The sequence below is a fragment of the Pezoporus occidentalis genome, unplaced genomic scaffold (genome assembly GCF_034315485.1).
Source record: "Pezoporus occidentalis ecotype Australia unplaced genomic scaffold, CSIRO_AGI_Poc_V1 ctg165, whole genome shotgun sequence".
NCBI classification, from domain to species: domain Eukaryota; kingdom Metazoa; phylum Chordata; class Aves; order Psittaciformes; family Psittacidae; genus Pezoporus; species Pezoporus occidentalis.
The window spans coordinates 698,989-723,795 of NW_026913477.1; the positions used below are offsets into that span (position 1 = coordinate 698,989).

General features: G+C 43.6%; 2 protein-coding genes across 6 annotated transcripts in view; both read right to left on the bottom strand.

Annotated features, from left to right (window-relative positions):
• The window catches only part of TBC1D8B (TBC1 domain family member 8B), a 33,557-nt gene extending 30,353 nt beyond the window's left edge, over positions 1 to 3,204 (bottom strand). For 2 of the 4 annotated variants that reach the window (XR_009963731.1, XR_009963732.1), the window contains exon 1: positions 2,968 to 3,204. Coding sequence is in view for 1 of the 4 variants with exons in the window: in XM_062613287.1 (XP_062469271.1) it covers positions 2,968 to 3,097 (130 nt within the window). In the remaining 3 variants the exon portion in view is untranslated. The remainder of the gene's footprint in view (positions 1 to 2,967) is intronic. The other 2 variants (XM_062613287.1, XM_062613288.1) reach the window with 2 other exon arrangements.
• Positions 3,205 to 8,737: 5,533 nt separating this feature from the next.
• Positions 8,738 to 24,807, bottom strand: part of RNF128 (ring finger protein 128) — a 38,954-nt gene continuing 22,884 nt past the window's right edge. For both annotated transcript variants that reach the window (XM_062613290.1, XM_062613289.1), the window contains exons 2-7: positions 23,122 to 23,369; positions 16,603 to 16,674; positions 13,945 to 14,027; positions 11,370 to 11,487; positions 10,443 to 10,587; positions 8,738 to 8,996 (exon numbers count right to left, since the gene is read on the bottom strand). In XM_062613290.1, the coding sequence (XP_062469274.1) occupies positions 11,379 to 11,487; positions 13,945 to 14,027; positions 16,603 to 16,674; positions 23,122 to 23,369 (512 nt within the window). In that variant the 3' untranslated portion in view covers positions 8,738 to 8,996; positions 10,443 to 10,587; positions 11,370 to 11,378. The remainder of the gene's footprint in view (positions 8,997 to 10,442; positions 10,588 to 11,369; positions 11,488 to 13,944; positions 14,028 to 16,602; positions 16,675 to 23,121; positions 23,370 to 24,807) is intronic.

The following is a 24,807-nucleotide window of genomic DNA, read 5'->3' on the forward strand; positions in this document are numbered from 1 at the left end:
TAAGAGTCAGGGTTTTTCCCTACCTTTCCAAGTGCAGCATATGCAACAGGCAGGGAAAACTAGTTCCAACCATGCATTTCATTTAAAGTTTTCCTCTTCTCATGGTTACATTTTACTTCAATTTCTCATGCAGAAAGAGGCAAATTGTAACAACAGAAGCAGAAATTAAGTATTTCGATTGCATTTCAGTGAACGATTGGTATTTTATGACATCAAATACCCATTCATATAACTACTCCCGGAATACCCACCTCATAGCCAAAGTCCTGTCTAAACTATCACTGAAGCAACATCCTTGTGACTAACATGCCTAATCTCACTAGACCTTGGTTACGGCACGTGCATCCATGTAAAGCTAAGCAGGCACACACCTGCAGGAAGAGAGCCAAGGGTAAGCAAAACCAGCACAAGGTATTTCTGTCCATTTTCATCTATACTGGCCAACTCAGAACTAGGCTGTCTGCTGTCTGTTCTGCTCCAAGCTATAGAAGCAAACTGTATCATGCACAAATCACAAATTGGTGAATGTTTGTATTGGCCATACAAACAAATTCAACTGCAGCCTTCTGTCTAAACAGGACAGCAACAGAATTCCCAGCCTTCCTTCAGGGAAGTTTCTCTGATGTCATCTATTTTTAACCCTTGGTCTGCACCGTCTCCAGCTATTGTCTGCTTCTTGAAACTCACATCTCCCCTCCTTAAAGTCTATCCAACTTAAAGGAGCCCAACCAAGCGTACTCATCTATTCTTGAGAATCCTTTGCTAACTGCTTCCTCAGCTTTACTGCTATTCAAACCCTGAAGCACTGCTCATCTTCCAATTCCTGTCCTGAGGCATTGCTTCTCCCTTCCCTGAACACTTAGTCTTACACTGCTACCTGCCTCTTTCACTGGTACCTCCCCAGTCCCTCAATGCTGCCAGTTACCTCTAGTCTCACCTCACCAGATGAAAAATGCTGTTCAGGAGAATAAGATTTTACTTGACATGTGTGTGATGACCTCTTAAGAGAATAGCTGCTCACTGGATTTTCTTCTAAAGCAAGCACTAATTTTCTTGAGTGACACATAGCAACATAAAATTTAAACCACGCATAGCAAATTATGCTTGCTTGTACCTAGAGGGCTTGAATATTTCCAAACCTGCAAACACAAATGTAACTGCATTATTTCCAATTTCCCTGTTAATCTTTAATTACAATTTTAATCCAGTAACATCTCACTCTTCTTGCCTCTGTCCAGTGAAAAACATAACTTGTACAGATGAAATCTGTATGAATCTAACATTATGAGAAAAGCTACAGAAATAAAATGTGTCATGACACATTAAAAAAAAGCGTACTACAGGAACCATCCCATTTGTGGTTTTCCATGCTGTCAAATGCCATCAAGGACAAAAGACTAGTGACAGAAGCCTCACCTTCAACAAAAACCAAAGGGCACTAGGAGGGCCCAGCTATCTGTTCAGCTGTAAGCCCAGGAGGATGTTTTTAAATAAATACCTAATTGTAGGTCTCATTCTTTCACTTCAGTCACAGTTCTTACATGAATTTTATCACACAGAAAGACAACCTTTATATGGCTTACAAAGATACCAGGCCAGAGACTGGCTCACCTAGACTTCCAAGGTTGCGAAATATCACCCTTGGTTCCAAGATGAAGCCTAGCATTATCTATCTATAATAGTATGATATGCCTAAAAGAGAATCTGGGATTTTGTGATACATTCTTTTTACACTTAACTTGTGCCCTCCAAGTGGTTCAGATGTCAATGAAGAAAGCCCCACCTCCAGCTGGAAGGGATATTTCTACATCTGAAATTCATCACCCAAAAACTGGGACTTTGTGTTTTCATCCAGTAGAATGGATAAGTGTTTCAACAAGATAATTATGCCTCATGTTTAACACAGCTTGATTTATGATGACGCAACTAGAGAGAGCCTTGAAAACCCAAAGAGATGCAACTGATGCAAAACACTCCAGAATCATATTCCATCCAGAAATAACTTTACTCTGCTTCCCTGTAGCATTTCTCCTTGACAGGGTCAATGACAGATGCCACCAGACTATGAAGGAGTCAGTTCTCATCTGAACAGCTACCACAACAGAGGTCTCAGTGGTAGCTGGGGTCCCTGCAGTGCACAATGATACAGACAGACAAGAATTAAAAATAGAAACTCAGCTCCATACCTTTAAGTTCTCATGAAATAAAGTTTATTATAGAGTGGTCAATGCCCTGTCACTTTCCTGACTCACCTCTCCTGACAAGCTCCATCAAATCACATGCTTGTTACTAAAATAACCAACCAGAAATGCCTGAGCAGGAGCTCATTTCAAGTAGCCACAGACGAATGCAGGAAAAGGGATGTGGAATGAGCATCTTGCCAAAGTAAGACAGACACATCATTTCTTCCATGCGTCCTCTTCCAACAAGCTGCAAATCTAACCCTGCCAAGTGTCCCTTGGTGCAAAGGGCTGTTAAGTTAGAACCAAGTGTCGGGCTGCACTGATCTCAGCTCCACGTACCACCCACCAAAGGCAGCAGCCAGCCCAGCCCAGCCAGCTGCCCCAGCCCTGCCAGGATGTACATCCCACCAAGATCTTCTGCACCCAGGAGCACCCGCAGGCGCCATCCCACACGGAGTGTAGTGGAAACTTAATCGACCCTTCCTTTTTCCCAGCGGGATGTCTTGAAACGTCTCTCCCATGCAAGAAAAACGGGGGGCGAGCGGAAGAGAACCACATGAGAAACCCCATGAAGGTCAACGCTCCGAAATTCGGGCAGGCCTCCCCCTCTCTCCCTTCCCCACTGGACCGAGGATCCCAGGAGCAGTGATCAGCCACCCTCCCCCTTTCAGCCTCTCCTCCGGCCCCTTCCCTCGTCCGCCCCTGACAGCCTGGGCCTGAGGCAGCCCCGTCCCGCCCCTGAGCCGAGCGGAGACCGTGCCCTGGCCCCGGGGGGGGGCAGTACCTGCCAGCCCGCCTCCGCCCTCCTCGCCGTAGCCCCTCCGCCTCTGCAGCACGAAGTATTGGTTGGAGCGCTCCTGCACCCACAGCTTGAGGGCATTTTTCAGCAGCACCTCCTCAGGCTTCAGCCACATCGTGGCGGCCGCCTTACTCCCCACCGCCGCTACCGCCGCCCATGCCCACCGCGCCGCCCTGCCTCCTGCTCCACGCACACAGCCCGGCGGTCAAGCCCCGCCGCCGGCAGGAGGACGACGGGAGGGGCGCCCTGCCCCGAGGCATGCTGGGAGCTGAAGTCCTTACCACCGGCTGGCCGCTCAGTGCCTCTGCCTCAGGACTACAGCTCCCGTCGGGCCTTGCGCAGCCGCCCGGCCATGGTCGATGTGGCAGCCCGTGTCCGGCCGTCACGGGCAGCTGAGTGGGGGCCGTGGAGACGCCGCTGACAGACTCCGGGGCTCGGCCGCGCTCTGGGCGGCGGTGAGAGTTGTGTTTGTGTCTGCTCCTGCTGCTGCTCCGCAGGCTGGGGCAACTCCGCAATATCCGTCCCGGGCCGCAGCACACTCAGGCCTCTGCGAAGCCTCTAGTGTGTCCCTAAAATGCCTTCATAAAGCGGGTTGGACGCTTTTTTGTCCTCACAGCCACAGGGAGCCGTCCCATTTTCCGTTTTAGACCAAAACAGTTCAGTTAGCCGAGAACTTCGGGGTTTATGTTTGCACTGCAGTCGGCACTAAGGCTGCTGCTGCAGCAGGAGCCTGGTGCAGAAGACAACTCGGGGAAGACCTGCCACGCAAGGAAGGAAACCATGACCAGCACCTCCACCTCACTGGGCCCAGCACCTGTCCCCTTACCACACACAGGCCACACCAGGAGCAGAAGAGCGGTCTCACCAGCTTCAGAAGCAGATGCAGGGTCAGCGTTACCTATTTACATTTCACATCATAAAAATGTGATCTGCTTCATTGCTTCCATCACCCAACACGATCCAGTGCTAATTTGGAGCAGAGTTAGACACTCCGGTTACTCTTAACAGCAGCTTGGCTGATGGTCCCACTGTTTTCATAATTTGTGTGCAAGATCTTTGGCATTTGTCCTCAGTGATGAGCTATTCAAGATTATTTGCAATCTGACTTTACTAGAAAGGGAAAATGAATGCAAATGGATTACAAGTTCCTGCGTTAGCCAGCATGCAGTAGCTAACACAGATAAAACATTAATGAGACAAGGCAAACAACGAACAGATACAGTAGTGCATTGTTCTTTATGAGGCAGTGTTTTCATTCCTTCCACCTAAAGTGACTCAGAGTAACAGACCTCAGCAGGTTCATGGAGATTTACCAGCTGAACTGAGGGCAATTCTTGCATGGATGCTGCCTTTACAAGAGTGTTCCCAGAGAGAGAGTTTACCATTTAATTTTTCCCAATTAGTCATGCCCTTGGATATAGGAAATATCTATTAAGGATCTAACACAGGTCTTCTAATTCTGATGCTAATTGTAAGGAGAGATGCCCTTAGCGTTTCCAACCCAGAGCTTTGCTTTTGGCATCTCACACATGCTGGACATGTTAGGACACGTGTTGCTTTCATATGTAAAGATTTAAACTTCTGTAACTGGATAAAAATTTAACAGTAAAACGATACTGCTTGGAAAATGCCTCATTTGTTTTCTTCTCCCTTGGTTCAAGGTCTTGAACGTCTTTTTCCCAATTCCCTCAGGCCCTGCATTTTTAACCAAATACTACTAAAATGCAAAGAGTGCCCTGCTATCAGCTTGGAGGAATTTATTTGTAGGCACTTAAACTCTTTCTTAATCAGTGCACAATCATCCTACAGTCTAATCAATGCATTCTACAGCATCCATTTAGTGCTGTGGAATTTTTCTGTCACTGTATTAATAAAGACCTCCTAGAAACGGTAAATTACATCCCGCAAGTAACCATAGCCAAGATTATATAAATAAATAGCTAGATAAGTAAATTTTGGCTTCAGTCTACACAACCAACAGTTGAAAACCAGTGCAGAGAATTACATAGCTGTTAATTCACAGTAGGTGAACACTGCAGTTTGGTTTCAAGTTTCCCTTAGAGTCAAAATTAAATTGCCAAAGCCGGGAGATTTTCTTTCATCTATTCCAAAACACCAGCCACTACAGCCCTGTGGGAGTGGAACTCTATCCAAATCTGCACAGGAAAAACATCAGTCTAAACGTGGCTGAAAAGGCAGAGCTACCTTCTGAGCTGGTGTCTGTTAAACACAGAATGATACTACGTTAAATCACACAGCCAAGGTAGATGCGTATATTTATTCTGTCCAACTGTTAGGTCATTTGACAAGTGCAGAGCTTTCCATCTAAAGATGGAGACAGACTAGGTCTCTCTATTTTATGGGAAGAGTCCATCTGCCTGTTTGACTCCAACTGCATTTATATGTTTGCAGCCTCTCATAACAAGTCCTGCTTTTCCCTTGAGCAAAAATCTCAGCTGTAACTACATTTCTATAGGGACACTCGAAAATTTTTCTCATATTTTTCCAATATGAGAAAATGGTATTATTATGGTTTGGGATTTAAAATAAAATCCTGCTGCTGTAAAGCCTAACAAGAAAGCACAGCAATCCAGCACCAGGTGACAAGGCTTCCCCTGCTGCAGGGATAAAACAAAGCTTTCCTAGTCCCCCCTTGGAGAACATGCAAGCATTTGAGTGAAGTGTCTAGATTAGAGCTTTCCTGGGGGAGAGAGAAATGACAGCAGTGAGTAAACACTTGGAGATGATGATGGAGCCTGTTCTGCTTTCTCTTTAGGGCAGAATAACTGACACATCTGTGTGACTCAGTGGTATTAACAGAGCCAAAAGGCACACATTTGAGAAACTGTTGTCACTCGTGGGCACCTAATTTCCAGTGTCTTACAGTGTATATATAGCAAACTCCAACGATTGCACAGTAACAGCAAGTTTGCATGGAACAACCTGATCTCCAGGCACATTTCTGATTGCTTCTTGCTTAGAGGAAAAAGTCTATCATGCCATAATGCTCTAAGCAGGGTCAGCTGCAGACAGCTGCTATCCATGGAAACTTGGAAATACAAAGTGCGATTGGAGCTTTGAAATTTCTTTAAAGTAGGTAAAACTGTCACAACGTTCTCAAAAGGTGAAACCCTCAGCAGAGTTCAGTGGACAGTGGCTGTTTTTCCCCAAAGTCAGACAGCAAGTCCCAAGTTCAGTATCACAGACTGCATGCATGAAATTTGCACACTTTCATTTTTAAACAAAACCCTTGCAGAGCCAATATTTACAAATAAATCCGCACACACAAGAACATGGCAGACTCACACATTAAGCTGCAAAAGCAGAGAAGCGTTATCAGCCTAGCAGTAGCTCAAAAGCTGTTCAGGTACAAATGTTGCATTTATTCCCTTAACAGTACTTCACATCTGATACAAGAATCCTAAAATCTTCCTGAAGATCAGTGTAAGCACATTGGACTCCAAGAAAGTCCACGTCTTGACAGAACACGTACACATCTAATCCTGTAGCACTATGAGTACTGACATGAACTGCCGCATTCCCCAGTACTCCACTACTGCATTCCTTGAGAAAATTCTGGGTATCCACCTTACCCTTTGAAATATGAGTACTGGAAAAAAGGCAGATTTATTGCTCTTAAAAGACAGTAAGTAGAAATGCATGAATCCTATAAACAAAGCAACCTAAATGCATAGATTGGAACAAAACAAAAAGCCAAAATGCCTTTCAAAGTATTGAATTGATCTGAATCACACACATGTGTGCCCTCCCTTTTTCTGAAAGTCAAATCTTGTTGCTATTAAACAGAAGACTGGCAGATGATTTTATTTTCAGTGTAACAGCATGAAATTCTAGTACATTACAGCTTACACACTGCAGTAAGTTTATAAAATATTTTGAAATGTGAATGAAATTAAGTGTTCAGGTGCTGCCTGTTTACTGCTTGGCTGGTTCCTTTCTCTTCTCTGCACTTCAGATGCACACAGAAGGATGATCACAGCAAAAATACAGTTTCGAGTGGTCTGATTTATACTCAGCTTTAGAATTTGAGCCCGCAACCACCAATGTTTCCTAGACTAGGCATGGAATTCAGCTAAGAAGAAGCACCCGATAACTACTACAAAACTGGCCAAGGGGAGTCACAAGTTTTTGCTACATCTAATAGTATATTTCAGTACAAAGGGCATTTAATTGTTTTTAAAACATATTGCCTTACAACACAAGCATAAACCTTTGAGTAAGGGAGGGACACTGAGCAACCTGACAGAGAAGTGAGCTGCAACCTGCCTGATCTGCAGAGTTCATGTAAGGCTACCTTGTGCTGAACATGCTGTGAAGAACTGTCCAGAGGTACAAGCAGCTCACTAGCTCACTGCATACACCCTGAGCTGCTTGGGTTTTGAGTACAGCTACTAGGCTTAAGCTTGTCAGTACCATTTCAATCCATGTTAACAGTAGCACCCTGCCCATAATTAGCTCTCCTTATTCCAATTAGTTCAAGCAAGCACTGCTGCCTTTTGGCCACCCAAGACTCATTCAATTTTAGGGTTGTGAGACAGCAAATTCAACATCTATTGCCAGTTAAGAGCTGATAATCAACATTTAGTGGCAGTTAGGGTCATCAAAATATAGTTTTATTTACATTTTCATATTCAAATTCAATACAAATCATGAAATATTTACAACAATTTTAATTGTACTACAGCTAAGAAAATGCATTGCTTTTTCCCTCCAGATTCAATAGTACTTCATTTCAGGCTTTAAGACAAAGTTCTGCTAACATTAGAAATAAGCTATAGATACAAAGATAAAAAAATAAAGTGCATCCACAAGATGTCCTTAGTTATCTTTGCTGAGCAAGGCCCTGCACTTACTATTGAGGCACCCAGTGTTCCTCCTTGACCCCAGTTCAACTCCCCACGGATGACAGACCACTTCTCCAGTATGTTTACAGGACGTCAGCTCTCCCTGCAGCTTTAGCACACAGGCAAGACAATGCAGAGCAACACTCCAGCATTTTTCAGAGGCTGGATCACTTTCTGAACAAAACACAACAGATCCTTTGGGAAGTATCTATCTTTTCATCTTCAGTTCAGTCTTTCTGAAGTCATCCCAGACTCTGGCGTACTGCTGGTGCTAGAGATGGCTCTAACTCCAAAAGCCAGGGAAGAGCTTTCAGGCTAATATAAACAGGTTTGAAAAACTCATGCAATTGTTCCATTTACAGTATCGTGCAAGTCAGATTTGGCCTGTCAGCTTGCAGCTCTCTTTTTTCCCTTTAGGAATGTGTGGTTGGCAGGCTGGAGTTTAGAGGTAGAGAATCAATCGGCTTACTAGAGAACCAAAGACACTGTGGGAAAAATCCCATTTGACAGGCATAGTTTGTACTTTCTCCTATCAAATTAGTGCACTGAGATATTAAATAGTGTTGTTTTAACTGAACCCTGTCTGGTAAGTAAGTATTAGACCAGATCAAAATTAATTTGTTTACAATGAAAATCCACTTGAATTAAGACAATAAACAACAAAAAAAAACCCAAGTCAAAACAACTCCCAGGAGAAACAGCTATGACAAAGAATGTTTTTCCGTATTTAAATGACTCAAACACTGAAGAGAAGCTTTGCTGAAGATAGAACTTTTGGTTTAGTGTTAAAATCTGATGGTTTTCTTTATATTTAAGATGGCTTTATGTGAAGAGTGCTAAAACTAAATTCCACATGGGAGACACAGTTTTAAGAACAGCAAACCATACAATTATGATTTGAACAAGTCCATTTTATCTCAGCATTGCCAAGGCAATATTTTTCCTGCAACAGCCTTGCAATGTTTCATACACATGCAACGGCAATCAGCAGCTCCTTGCAGAAGTTTACACGAGGTCACTGGGAATGTTCTTAGGACCTGACTTCACGAACTTGTATTTCGTCTGCCTCAAAGCTTGGGTTGTCAGCATGTGGAAGGGCATTCACAGCAGGGGGCTGGGATTCATTGTTCACAAGATGCATGTTGTCATCTGTCCAGAATAAAACCAAGAAAAGACAAGTTAAGAAGTAATACAGGCAAGCTTTACTACCTTAAAGCACACCATGCTTGCTTTATTTCCACAAGCCCACTGCAGTGGTCTTTCCCCTGCACTTTTCCTGCAGAGTGGGAGATCCGAGGCCATGCTCCAACAACTGCTCTTCTGCTACCCCACATTACTTTGTGAGTCCATTCTTGACATTACTAGTCATTTCTAGAGGTATCTGCTCTGCTCTTCACTTCTCAGTAATGCTGAGCAAGCCTAGGTTGTGTGCTCAAGTGGCAGAAGGCCACATGAGGCTATGAAATCCATCTATAAGGAGATAGGCAATTCTCATACAACATTAGGGCTGCTGAAGACAGGCATCAGGAGCAACTTCTGGAGACAAGTTTCAGGATAAGCTGTGGAACACAGGCTGATTCAGAGAGGAAGGCCTTCTTCCTACAGACTAAACCTGTTAGGCTGATGTTACATGTGTGTCCTTGCCTCATGAGAATACACAAGGGCCTGAACCATATAACTAAACCAGCATCGCTTCAAGTCGCTTATATGGATACAATTTCAACTTCTGATGTTTAGCTTATAAGAAATACCTTCTGCTCTACCAGGGTACCTAAATGGGACATTCCCATACACATCACTTGCTGGAGCAACATGTCCCAAAAGAGGCACACAGCAAATCCCATGCTTTCCTATCAGCTAGCCTTCCCACAGGAAATCTAAGTAGACACATTCAGAGCATCCCCTTCATCTTGTAAAGATTCCTTACTCTGCTTCCCAAGGCCATTCCACAATCCAGGATATAGTTACTTACATTTGTTTACCTGGAGAATTTCCATTTTTAAAAATCAACAGCAACACTGAGCGTGTGTTGGCAAAGTTAAACACTCAAAAGATTTTCAGTTGGTTTGCTCTTATTAAAAAGAGATAAGGTAGGTGGAAAAGCTGATAGTCTTTTCCAATTAATATTCTCTAAAAATATTCAAGGATGTTTAAGCCTTGGCAAAATCTGAAATCCAGTTGAAGTATTTTTCATCTTTATTTTGCATCATCTGCAAGAGCAGAACTGACTCCCCAGAGGTTTTCTGTATGTAATTAACTAAAGTGGACAGATCTGGTGACAAAGCAACACTCACTCATACCAATGAAATCTCCAAAGAGACAATAAGATGAAGGACAGCTTCAGAAAAATCTCTTTGGCTTTTAAGTAGTAAGCCTCTGATTTTCAACTACTCTTTTCAAAGACTTAGGTTTCAATTCACATTTAGGTGGTGTTAAAACAAAGAGCCAAATGCTAAAACAAAAGACAAGATTATTATTACACTGAAAAACAAGGTATTCAAGGACTGCAAGCTGTTAAGGTAAATACCCCTAAATCACAGCATAAGCAACAAAGTAGAATGCAATCTATCAAGAGAGATGAAACTGTAGACGCACTTTCTGATGGTGCATGTTCCTCCAGAACAGATCCATCTGCTCCTTGTACAGAAGCATATCCAGATGATGCTGTTTCACTACGATTATCCTCTTCATTAGCTGAAGACACATTTGATCCCTCACTGGATACTGTGACTTGCACAGACTCAACTTCTACAGTCTCCTGTGTGGAATAAAGGAGAAAACATTTAGGCTGCATCTTTCCAGGAGACCAACACCTGTAAGGGCTGGAGCCTAGTGAACTTACACCCAGGGGAAAAAAATACTAAAATGGAAGAAAGCTCTGCTGTTAACCTCCAGCATCATAGGTGAAAAACAGTTACTGCCTATTTGAGTGGGAAGTTCAAATGAAACTTCTGAATTCTTCAGCCAGTTCCAGGAAAATAGATTCTTCCTTCCCCTCAGTGCAGATCTCCCTTCCCCAGGCAAACCCTGGCATACATTTAGCTGGTCCAGGCAGTGCCAGGCATTGGCAACATCTTCCCCTGGCATCTACCACAACTAGCATTTGCAGAACACATCAGAAATTCCTTGTGTATCCTAGGAAATCATGTGGCTGCAGGAATGCCATACATGCCAACACATTCACTTTTCAAGGACTCCAGGTACTTAGTAACTTTATAAGGGCTGGTTACAGGGACTGAGTTGTCAAGTCTGCCTGAAGCTTTGAGAAACACCCTTAGCTGCGAGCACAAGAGTTAAGAGCAATTCTTCAGTCATGCGTTATAATCAATTTTGGTTGATATGCTGCCAAAGGCTTTAGATGATACCGCCTCAGACCAAGTCAGCTGCAAGCTTCACAGCAGTTATTCTTATAGCATCTCTACACTGACATGGCAATGCCTGTGCTTACTACCTGTGCTCTAGAGGCACCATGAAATAGCTCATATGCTGTTATTACTCCAGTTTAGTAACAGCATCTGCCACTAAGACAGACTACTGGCTTACCTCAACACCCAAAACTTTGAGTATGTCACACTTGCACATCGGGCATGTCCTGTGTTCCAGAAGCCAGGGGTCAATACAGTTCTTGTGGAAAAGATGGCTGGTGGAATAAGACAAGCACGAGTTAGGTTTCACACCAGGAAAACTACTTACGTGGCAGCTATGAAGGCCCATTTAGAAACACCAAGAATTTATTTATTCTATTATCCATCTGAGAATGGATTACATTATTTTTATCTCTCAACTTGCTAAATTTGCTGGAATTCAGTTTATTGTCTTCGCTACATCAGCCTTAAACTTTTATTTTTCTTATTTTTTTGTTTTAATCTGTGTACAGTACATTCCCAGCTGATAATTTAACTAATACTAATAGTGACATCTCAGTGCTAGCTTTAAGGTTGAATTCCGTCATGCAGATGATGAAATAGCACTCATTTGTATAAAACTATATAGAACAAAATCATCTCACAGAGTTATGCCATCAAATAAACTGTACTCCCACACATTTACTTTGTCTATGCAGTCACTGTATATTCTAAGTGGATATTTAGCAGGCTGTACTCAAGGAAGTAAATATAGTTCAGCCATTACAGATGCAAATGTGCGTTTTTGTGAAGACAGTTCCACAATGGGTCTAAATTAAGCCACAGACTTCGGAGGATGACTTGAAATCCTGTAATCTGCTTGTTCCCTCAGCCTGAATAGAAGTAGCAAGACAGACAGGCACTGCTCAGTATTAACCAGAACTCTATTACGAGAAGTGCAGAAATCACCACATCCAGCGCGCAGTATCCTACGCCCCAGACTGATACCAGCATTCTCCAATCCAGCTCACACAGCCATCACCTCCTTCCAGCTGCACCAATGTAATGTCTAGAGTACAATCTGAAACTTCCTTGATGCGTGACTATTTTGAGTACTTGGAATTGATATTGGTCTGGTGTACCTCTGCTACTATAAATGCCTCAGTCTGACTATCTGGACAAGAATGCCTTCCACAAATACACACACCCCAGCTACTTAGATAGCACCGATGTGACTCACAGGAGCAGTTGACTGCTTGTTTCTTTCATGGATAGAGCTAAATGCTTTCAACAAATAGGGTCTCAGTGTAGAGGTCAATATCAGTTTAACTCATGTGAGAGAATCTAATATGGTTGATCCTGCAGAGGTCACCACTGCTGAAGGTTATCAAATAAATGCAGTGATCTTAACCCTCTTAAGAGCTACATTTGGGCCAAAGAGGAATGAAACATCACAAATGTATGTAAAGACAGTCTCAGGGCAAAGCATAAAGAACACATTCAAAAGAAGTTACTCTCCTCTTAACCTAATAAGTCATGCTTTGTTTGCAGGTTCATAGGAAGATTGTCAGTTTATAGAGAAGTCAGGTCTTCTATCAGCCAAAGGTATCTAGAGCCCGTCTAAATGCTTCTGCACTTATGGGACTGACTTCATTGTTAACAGGACTACCCAGGAGAATAAATCAGAGAATACAACTGAATAATCATTAACACATGCTTGAAAGCTTATTCAGTTTGGGTGTTTTCTAAACTACAAGCCATTAGATCAAGGAAGTTTGTTCATAACAATTTAGCAGGCCAAGCTGGTGTTACCAAAACAGCTTAGAAGTCCTACTGCCTGGGAGCAGAGAAGGCTTTTGCAAAACGGTAACCTGGTACAAAGGTAACCCCTCCCCAGATTTTACAGTCTGACAAATAACACTGCTCAACACACAACAGCAGCTACAGTTTTTTCTGTTCTTCAGAACTTGATTTTTCCCCCATGTCAGATTTTTTCCAAGTGCGTTATTATAACCTTTCCCAAGGGGTACAAAGCCTCTTCCTACACAAAATATGTGCAGTTCAAATTGCAGCTGATTTCAGAAGCTTTGTCAGAGCAGTCCCAATCAGCAGGCACAGTGGGAAATCCCACAGAACAAGTTTCCTTAAGCCCTGAGAAAACATCACTGCTCATCTTAGGAGCAATCAAATTGAAGTCTTAGTGTTACAATAGCAGCCTTCCACAGAAGCACAGCAGTGAGATAAAATAGTTTAGAGTTCTAGAAAAATAAACTGCTGTAGCTCTATTTTGGTCTCTATTTCAGATGATGCATACAAGAATAGAAATGCTTTCTTCTGAAATACAAAACTTGGCATGGTTTAACAAGTTTAGTGGGAGCTTGACCCTTTTCGCAACCAGTAAGCCAAGTGAAAAGGAACAGACAGTTTTGCCAGTTATCTGCAATTTATAGGTAATATTCTTATACACCAGTAAAGGAAGAAATCTATAAAAAGCCCTGCCATCCCTTGGAGAGGGATGTGGTCTGGCAAGTTTCACTTGTCAATCTACTCATAGGGAAAGTTATGAACACAGGCCATTAGGGCACACTCCAAAGTGTGAATTTACACAGTTCCAGCTGTTCAAAACACTGTCAGATTCAATAATTCTTGTCATGCAACAGCTCAGTTAAAGTTTGATCAGCTTTGTTAATATAGCAGAAGGAAAAACATGCTTCCCAATTTTGGATTAAGGGGCAGTTTGGAAAAGAGCTTACTTGCAAGTCAGAATACGCACTACTTCATTCGGCTTGTACAGCTCAATGCACACCACACAGCTATCTCCATCAGGACCGGTTTCCTAAAATGGTGAAGAGAAATGAATCATGGAACAGTTAGGGTTGGAAAGGACGTTAAGATCACCTAGTTCCACCCCCCCTGCCATGGGCAGGGACACCTCACACTAAACCATGCCATCCAAGGCTCTGTCCAGCCTGGCCTTGAACACCGCCAGTAATGGAGCACTCATAACTTCCTTGGGCAACCCATTCCAGTGCCTCACCACTCTCTCAGTAAAGAACTTCTTCCTTATATCCAATCTGAACTTCCCCTGTTTCAGTTTGAACCCATTACCCCTTGCCCTATCACTACAGTCCCTAATGAAGAGTCCCTCCCCAGCATCCTTGTAGGCCCCCTTCAGATACTGGAAGGCTGCTATGAGGTCTCCACGCAGCCTTCTCTTCTCCAGGCTGAAAAGCCCCAACTTTCTCAGCCTGTCTTCATACAGGAGGTGCTCCAGTCCCCTGATCATCCTTGTGGCCTCCTCTGGACTTGTTCCAACAGTTCCATGTCCTTTTTATGTTGAGGACACCAGAACTGCACACAACACTCCAAGTGAAGTCTCAGAAGAGCAGAGTAGAGGGGCAGGATCACCTCCTTCCACCTGCTGGTGTCACGCTCCTTTTGATGCAGCCCAGGATACGGTTGGCTTTCTGGGCTGCAAGCGCACAGTGAAGCCAGCTCATGTTCAGTTTCTCATCGACCAACACCCCCAAGTCCTTCTCCGCAGGGCTGCTCTGAATCTCTTCTCTGCCCAACCTGTAGCTGTGCCTGGGATTGCTCTGACCCAGGTGTAGGACCTTGCACTTGGCATGGTTGAACTTCATGAGGTTGGCATCAGCCCACCTCACAAGTGTGTCAAGGTCCCTCTGGATGGCATTCCTTCCGTCCAGGGTATCAACCGAACCACACAGCTTGGTGTCATGAGCAAACTTGCTGAGGGCACACTCAATCCCACTGTCCATGTCAGCAACAAAGGTGTTGAACAAGAGTGGTCCCCAGCACTGATCCCTGAGGGACACCACTCGTTACTGGTCTCCAACTGGACACTGAGCCATTGACCATAATTCTCTGCATGCGGGCATCCAGACAGTTCTTTATCCAGCGAGTGGTCCATCCATCAAATTGATGTCTCTCCAATTTAGAGACAAGGATGTCGTATGGGACAGTGTCGAACGCTTTGCTCGAGTCCAGGTAGATGACATCAACTGCTCCACCCCTGTCCATCAGTTCTGTGGCCCCATCATAGAAGGCCACCAAATTGGTCAGGCAGGATTTCCCCTTAGTGAAGCCATGCTGGCTGTCACCAAGCACCTTGTTGATTTTCATGTGCCTTAGCATGCCTTCCAGGAGAATCTGCTCCAAGATTTTGCCAGGCACAGAGGTGAGACTGACTGGTCTGTAATTCCCTGGGTCATCCATTTTCCCCTTCTTGAAAATGGGGGTTACATTTCCCTTTTTCCAGTCGTTGGGAACTTCACCTGACTGCCATGATTTCTCAAATATGATGGCCAGCGGCTTAGCAACTTCATTTGCCAGCTCCTTCAGGACCCGCAGATGGATTTCATCAGGACCCATGGACTTGTGCACGTTCAGGTTCTTAAGATGATCTCGAACCAGATCCTCTCCTACAGTGGGCCCAAGGTCTTCATTCTCACAGTCCCTGCGTCTGCCTTCCAAGACTTGGGTGGTTTGGTCAGAGCATTTGCAGTGAAGACCGAGGCAAAGAAGTCATTCAGAACCTCAGCTTTCTCCAAATCCTGTGTAGCCAGTTCTCCTGATAGCTTCCAGAGAGGGCCCACATTGTCCATAGTCTTTTATTTGATACATACCTATAGAAGTCCTTCCTATTATCTTTCACACCCCTTGCCAGACTCAATTCTAACTGGGCCTTAGCTTTCCTGACCTGGTCCCTAGCTTTCCAGAAAATATCCCTGTTTTCTTCCCAGGCTGCCTGTCCTCGCTTCCACCTTTATGTTTCCTCAGCAGCAACTTATCCATCCACGGAGGTCTCCTGGCCCTCCTGCCAGCATTAACAGACTTTGAAAGCTGGCTTTTGAGCAACAGATTTACTGCAAAGGGGACTAAGGTAACCTAAGAAAGCTCCTGTATATAATCTTATATAAACACATTGTGTAGATTATTCATAGTCAAGGTGACACTTGAACAGAAGCACTGAAAATCTAATCCCATGGTTTAGAAGTCCAGCTGCAAACCATCACTGGATTATTTGAGCTACTACTGTAGAGGTTTATAAACTTCTACATCCAGTTTTAATTACAGAAAGAATAGCCAGGGAAGCTGACTGGCTGTATTAGTTTACCTTTAAGCATCCATGCCAGCAAATTAGGACCTCTCGCCTCAGCAAGACCACAAATGAGCAGCTAAAAAAAAAGTAATCTGATTTACAAGAATGTGCAAATTGGAAAGTCTTACACCCTGTCAAAGGACCTGGTCTGAAAGAGGAACCATCTCTGAAACGGACAGTTACAGGCTCAGAGAGACTTCTGCATCCTGCTCCAGTGCTAAGGACCGCTCTGCGGGTTCTGGGCAAAGGGTGTGCTGTAATGCTCAGGAGGTCACAGGATCAGTCATACCTTGTCCCCTTGCTTCAGGGTGCGCAGCTGTAGCTGTTCAATGGCCTTCTTGGCTTTGGCCTTTAGTTGTCGCTGTAAAAGAAAGCGGTCCTGGTTAAACACAGTAATTTTTCTCTGAAGTGTGGTTGCTAATACTTACCAAGGTGTCTGCTGCAAGCAGGCACAGGTTTTATAGCCCAGGAGTATCAAAACCAGCCAAGTAAGCATGACCATACCATTTAGAGACAGCACAAAAGAGCTTTGGAACATACTGATGTGGTTATTTACTCTGGATGACACACCAACAGGGCACTTGCATATGCTTTGTTGTCACCTAACCTTTTCACAAAGCATGGGAACGTCAAGGGTTTCTTTGAGAAGGTACAAGATGATACCTTGACAACATTAGACCTAGCCCAAACAGAAGCCTTCAAATTGATGTGGTACAGAAGACTGAATGTTGAGTCTGACAATCAGTAGTTTTAACTACTCACTTTATAACACAATCCTGCTACAAGTTCACATCCTAGTGAAAGGTGAGATTCTTCACCAATCAGCTCAGCTACCACCAACACACCCTGAACTAGTCTGCCACGACAGAGCACGCAAACACATCAGGAGCCTCCTAATGCCAACCACTCTGGTCAAGTGGAAGAACGCAGTTTTATCTCAATACTGGGTATTGGTTCAAAGTAATATGCACAAAGGAAAGGGAAAAAATGAAATAGGCCACTTGTCACCCTCCCTGTGACACAAGGTATGAAACAAATGAAATTATTAGCCCAGGGGGATTACAGGACAGCTTTAATGAAAGCAGAGAAGGAAGCATTCCCCTTCACATGATTATTTGCTCACTGCTGTTGGGATAGCAGGGCAAAGATGAGCAGACAGCAAAGCCCAGCTTGCCTGGCAACTGTTGCTGTTTAGCTGCATTGAAACACATTTAATTAGCACAGGAGCCAACATCTCTGTTTAAAGGTCACAGGTTGGTGATGTTCCACCAACACAAAGAATATAAGCGTCTTCTCCCTCGCTGATGCACTGCCTCAGGACACAGAGGTACATGGGGCAGCTCTGGCATTGCCATCCCAACACAGCACTTCCCTTAGGGACAGGCCAGACACAAGCTTTGCAGCTCACCAAAAATCCTCTTCCCAATTCAGCCGCTCAGTGCAGGAACCCCACACTGTTAGCGTTCCAGCATTACTTATCTTTATGCAGTTCAGCCCAGTTACAAGAATCTTTCCAATGAAGGTGCAGTGCTGGTGGCACAAGCACAGAAGGAACAAGTGCATGGAGGGCTGCTGTTGACACCCAGCAAACTCAGCGAGAACTAGTAATTCAAGTCTGCGTAAGATTACCTGCGCTGAAGCAGTTAATGGCAAGCAAGTTGATTTATATGGTCTGTGGGACCCCGCCAAACAGTTTTTGTGCAAAATGATCTATCTGCATATAGTGCTGTTTTGGGGTCCTGAGATATAGCATCAATGTGCATGCTTTGAGGAGTTTAATAGTTGATAGTTATTAGCAGCTATCAAGGAAGAGATACAAACAATGAAAAGGTGAAGGATGCAAAGGTTTTCAGGCTTGGGTTTTTTGGGTTGGTTGTCTTTTTTTTTTTTTAGGAACAAGAACTAGTCGAGTTTTCTTTGAAGCTTGCACAGTTCTTCTGTTGAAGACATCAATGTATGGTTCTGTACATCACTTGTGGTTGACTTTAGAATGATGTTCACCTTGTCAGTGTCTTGGACTGAAGCCACAAAGAAGCAGCATACACCCATCAGTACACACTGAGGTTCCCAAAAGTTTCAGCAGCAAATGTGGTAACATCAACAGAGCAGGAGTGCAGCAATAGTAGTACTTCTCATACACTACCAGAGCTGTCTATCATCACTACTCATTAGCAATTGAAAACTAAACTTTCTAGGAATGTACTCCCTCATGCAGTATCTAATCTACACATCTCATGTCAGGCCAAGCATATTAGACAGGACCCAGCTGGCTGTATCATTAATAATTTACTGGAACAATATTTAAGTTTTGCCTGGGCACAAGTTTAATTGCTCTGCATGAAATGCACCAATGGCAGTGTCACCTTTAACATCAATTTTGGTAAGTACAGGAGAACACCCCTTGGGGGGGAGGGGGGGGAAGGTTGCAAGAGGAAGCTTTCTATTGAATAGCCCACCAGGAGATCCAGGATACTTGAGCCTGGAATGTCAAAGCATTTATAAAGCCAAGTTTTTCAAGCAAAACATGAAATGTTACACTTCTAAAAGCACCAACCTAGCAACTATAGGAAAAAATAGCTAAGTTGAGGCAGGGAAAAGAAGAGGAATAGAAGATACTACAAAACTGGCCAAGTCCTGGCTCCAGTCCAGGCCCTGGCATGTTGAAGGAAGTAGAGAGGTGCCTAACTGGGAAAATTGAGTTTTCTGTTGCCTAGTCCAAAATGTTCCCTAGTCCAAAGTTGCTGATTTTAAGGGTGCCTTCCTGGTATCCTGTGAGCATAGTCCTGGTGCTGCAGACCAACAAGCCCTAAGGACGTCAGGAGCAACTACTCTTCTCCTGTGAGCTAACAAAGTTCTCCACAGGTAACTACTGCCATAAAAGCAGCTTTGACTTGTGGGAAGTTAAGCAACTTGCCTCCTCCAAAGCCATTAATTAGGTCATTTCTCAGCTGTAACATCTAATCTTTATGAAGTCAATGGAAGTGAAGACTTGAGCTTAAGTTAGAAACCAGGCCACAGATAACATCACTGGCCATTCTGCATTATTAAGAAAGGTTAATATATTGGGGAACTGACTTTGCCAGTACTCTGCTAACTAGAAATTTAGCAAGCCTCCTACCATGCTTGCCTTGTTTTTCCACCTTCTTCCCCACAGACCTCATGATGCAGTAAGAGATCACAGAGGTGGGGACTTGAATTTCAAGCCCAGATGAAAATATGCATTCAGATAAGAGCTAGCAGGTTGTAAACAGTTTAGCTAACTGGCTCATGAGGGAAAAGCTACTCTATTTTAACTCGGTGAGGACAGATGTGCTGCTGAAGTTACATTTTCACCTGGACCGCAAGGCAACATGACAAGCTCTTCTCAATAGTCACTCAAGTTCTTAAAGAAGCCCTTTGCACAGGTTTATGTTACTGACTTGTGTGCAATACCGGCTCAAACTGAGTGAGAGACAACTGCTGCCTTCAAGAAAAGCCTGCAGCAGAGAACATGTTTAAAACCCAGGTTATACATGATCAAGCCATCCAGAAAAAGTGCCTTCACCAGAAGGTGAAGAAGCAAGTAGTCATCCCAAGAAGTATAGGAACTGCATTGGCAAATTGTAAAGGTACTCAGCAGCCTGGCTGTATAAAACAAGAGAAAAGCACTCCAAAAAATCTTCAGACTTTAGTGCTTTCTGAAGATTCTTCTCAAACCAAAAGAAAAGGAAAAACACTACCAACATGGTAATACCTGGAAGGCATCCAATTCAAGTCCCATGCCTGAATGGATCACGTATCCAGCCAGGCTCTTGTTTTGAAGAGCCTTTGCAGAAGAGACAAAGCATCTAGAAAATGGTCTCCACTCTTCCTGTTCTACCCTTTAGTGAGCAAGTGGGACTCAAGCTGCATTATGCTTTGCAGTCCAGGGTGAGAGCTCCCCAGGACTGTGCCTCGGTCCACAAGAATGAGCCAAATATCCAGGAACCTGGACATACAAGGGACAAGCTGCAGAGCATGATTATCACATATAACAATTAGCTCATCACAGCACTCTGTAGAGCAATTTGAAAGTGCTTGCTTCAGTTCAAGTGGTAGACTGACACCTTAAAAGTCTCCTCACACAGTAGTGATGTAATCCCACAGGGAAGGTCAAAAAGCAGATACTTTGAAGAGCAGAAACACTGGGTAAAGGGATGCATTCAGAACAGCAGTTCACTTCAAAAAGAAGGAAAATGTGTAATACCTAATTATCAACACTCTTGACTGCTTCCTAAAGACATAGAATCATAGACTAGTTAAGGTTGGAAGCATCACCCCAAAAAAATGTATACCCCTTCAACATCTGTGCAATAACAGACAAAACACAATCATTTACCCCACATAACAGACTGAAGTCCAGGCAATCTGAGTTTCCAAAGGGCTGAACAATGACGGGAAAGCCCGTCACATAGTATACAAACTGATAAGTTGTTTGACTAATATTCAGTATTTCAAAGCAGTTAGAAGTCTCAAACTTTGGATATGCACTGAAGATCCAATCACCTGGCCAACAGGGAACACTGATACCATCACCTTTTGGAAGTTCACCTTCACTAGCAAGAACTTCTTGTTATTCTTTGCTTATCTAATCATTGTGAGGTCAGTTTTTATATGCCATGGTATGAAAACAATCAAAAACAATCCTGGATTGTCTTGAGTTTCACTTTTGCAAAACAGTACATTTTTACCCCCGATAGCAGAGAAGCTTTCTTCTATTCTTATACTTTATAAAGCACTTTATAAGGCTCCTTAAATTAAGTTCAGCTGAAATCATGTGGAACTGGCATGCCATTTATCAACGTTATTTTTCAATCTACAGTAAACTCCTTGTGCACACAGAGCCCAAGATAGAAATGGTTTGCAAAGGTGCTAGCCAAGCAGACTGGATTTTCCCAGTACAGTCTGCCACTGACACATTAATAACATTTGTAGCTTGCTGAAAGCCTGATAGCTCAGAATAGAGCTGGACTTCCACAACTGCTCTGTTAAATACCTTCAAAAGGAAGAAAAGTTTTCATGTGATGTGATAAGTAGTGTCTTCTGCGGACCAGCTTCTAGGGTGTCCAGTTTTTCCTGCCCAGGTCTGTTTAGCATTAAACAGAGTTGCCACACTAGGGTAGATGACAGGGAATGAAAGAGGGAATCCATCATTCATCTCAGTTCACAAATGTTGGCAAGAGGACAGCATCAAGTTAAAGTTCCATGCCATCCCTCATGAAAGGTACTAGAGGCAACTCCATATGGCATCCAGGAGTGGCAGCACTACTTCCCATGGGTAGATTTCACCATCCAATACTTCCATCTGGTCCCTTATTGTAGCCTCGCACCATTTCCACGTGTGGCGTAACACTAGAACATGCTATCAGGCTAAAACAAAGCACTTAGGGGAAGCCTAGTCCAGAAGTTGGGGCAGATGCAGCTTAGACAAGGCACAGATACAGTTCATCTCACTGTTAGATCTCTAGTTTCAGTAAAGATACAGCCAACTGACCATAAACCATGAGATTACACTTAGACAACAGGATTTCAGAACAGAAACTCCACTGAGTTAGGTTCTGTGATTACTAAAGAACCAAGCATTCAACTCCAGGAACACTGCCGTCATTCACCTTCACTAGTCTATCTGCCTGCCAACAACAATAGTTATGCATGTTAACCCTTCAAATAAGCCAGTTCTAAAATGTTACAGAAGCCTGAAACTGGGTTGATTTTCAACACCTGTATCCAGCTTCTAGTTTCACCAGCTTATTTCAGAAGGATCTTGCTCAAGGGGCCTGAAACCTCCAAGACAGCAGAGAAGCTGTAGAACAGTAGGACAGATCTTCTGCAATGGCAAAGAAGTCTGTCGCTGTAACCACTGATCCAGAGATAGTTCACATACTCTGAGCCCAGCTAGAGCGAGATGCTCGTGCTATTGCTGTCTGTAGGAGAGTACTCTGTAAGAACTTCTGAGTTCAGGCAGGTCCTGCAAGAAGCACTAATGGTCTCCCTTGCAACACAGCTGTAAGGGAACAGCTGAAGTAAGTACTCATATCTAAGCCACTGATTTCCTGTTCTTGCTGCTGCCCATCACCTTTGACAGATGTCAAGACTTTATTCTCACTTTTAAGGCTTTTGCTTAAGCCCTGAAGTGGCAGGTGTAAGGCAGGTCTGATCAGATTGAAGACAAAGCTGGAAGCATTAATCCCATCAGTTTATTGCACAGATGGGAGTTACTCGGAAACTTAACTCATTAGCACCTCCCTGCCTGGGGTTTAAAAAGAACACAATTTAACAGTGCTTTTTATCAACTCCTAATTGAGGCTGTCAGTGCAATTCCCAGGAAGCTTTCAGTCAGAAAAGCAGCAGCTTCCCAACTTGCGGTCTGCAGTAAGGCAGCCAAAGCCATGTACTGTTTTATAGACACATTTGCAGTCGTGTCTCACCTTGCAGCTAACACATAGGCAGTGCTATGTGGGAAGTGTGAGGGTCAGCTAAAAGCAGTTCAGCTCTCTCACCGCCTCCAGTACATCAGCGTTATGGCTGCACTGCAATTCAGTTGTAGGAGACAAAGTTCGCTAAACACAATCAGTTACCTTCTTCAGACAGTTTACTTTTTGTGGTCTCTTTGGAAACTTCTAAGCTATTTCAAGATCTGTCTCTTAGCATTTTAAAGGTCACACTCCTTCCTGGGGAATGAACAAATTCCATGATTTTGGTGTTCAGTGAATATCTTGCCCTCAAGATCCACAGCGTGGAGTCTCAGGGGTATGAAAGAAACACTCAACAATGGCACACACAAGCTCACCTGGTTCCTGGACTGGGCCCTGGCAATCCTGAGTCTCCGAGCAGAGTAAAAGATAAAGTAGCCCATGGTTGCTGCTGTGACAATGAAAAATGACACTGAGGTGAAGAAGATGGAGTATTGATTCATCCAAGGACCGTGCTTTTTCCCCACTTCAATGACCATAGTCACTTTCATGCCGCTCTCAATCCGGTGTAGGATCTCCATGCCTTTCATGTTGCCAATCATGATTGCAACGATGCTTTCAGCACCTGCGAAGGAGAAGGGGAATTCATGCTCAGTTCACAGGTGTTTGCAAGTAATTGTCTTAGATGTTCCAGTTCAAGTGCTAAAAAAAAGCCTGGAAAGTTTCTAACTAGCCCTTGCAGATTCAAGGTGAGCTGACGGAATGTCATCTCCATGTGCTTGTTCAGCCGAAAGCCGTGTCCCATTACCTATAAGCTGCAGAAGTGAGCCATATTTAGAATCCATTCCTCTCCACAGCATTTCTCACTCCCATATAGGACACAGACTGTCATTATTTTAGATTCAACACTTCCATGATTTACATTTTAACATACCTTTGATCTGTGTGAATTTAAAAATGAATCCTACACAGTCACTAGGGACTGCGGCAACTCCAGGAGCTCAGGGGTGCCAGCTACACCACTGGTGGCTTAGGGACCCTTCCTGCTCCCTTTAACGCCTCTTTCCTATGTTTGGCAGTGCTGTTGAGTACTACCCCAGACACTGAGCAATCGAAGCCACAGATCAGGCGTTGCTTTGGATTTTCAGAGGAACTGAGTAAAATTTCCTTGTGAACTGCAAATGATGTTGTGGGTTTCTAATGAAAATTCAAAGGGAAGCAAATATGGAGGCGTGCTTGGCTTAGTGGCAGTTGGCAAACTCCATCCGGATTTTAACAACAGATTTCATTTACTCAGTTGAACATCATGACAAACCACCAGAGGAACCAAGGGGTTATACAGTAGGAAGAAATTTCCAGCAACTGTGGTCACCAAGTAGACCAGAATAAAGCTGCTTCCAGTGACAAGCAAGTGATTGAGGACACCCGATAGATACTATTTGCAATAACTTTGGGCAGTCCCAATAGAAGAGAAATGCTCTTACGTGGAGGAAAAAGAAAGGTGAGGGGTGGGGTGTCAGGGGGCATAAAGGGAGACAAGTAAATGGTCACTGGCCTCTCTCTAAACTAAATCCAGAAGTGGGTTCAAAGACTACCCAGTCAGAAATGTCACTGCATTAAACCATCATCTCCACAACATTCATAATAGATACGGCACAGTGAAGGAAAGAGGCTGTTACAGAAGTGCTATTTTTAGCTAACCTCCCACCAAAACACTTTTCAATGGAGGGAACAATTTTTTTCCTCAATATGGAGAAATCTTATCGAACCTTCAGCTATCAAGAAAACCTAGAATAGCTGTTAAAACCACAAAGGCTCTCATTGCACCATCATTTCAGAAGCACTCACTAGTTTTCCAGCTTGTTCATATAATGCCTTTGATCCAACATGGCTAAGCAGCATGTCTAGCAACTCTCCTCAGTGTGACTAAACTCATCTTTTATTCAGAAAGCTCCTTGTAATGAGAAGTACATCATACAGAGAAGAGGGGAAAAAATAAAACAAAAATAACAGCCAGACTGCAACTACTGCTCTTCACGATGAGCTAGGGCTTATACATTAGT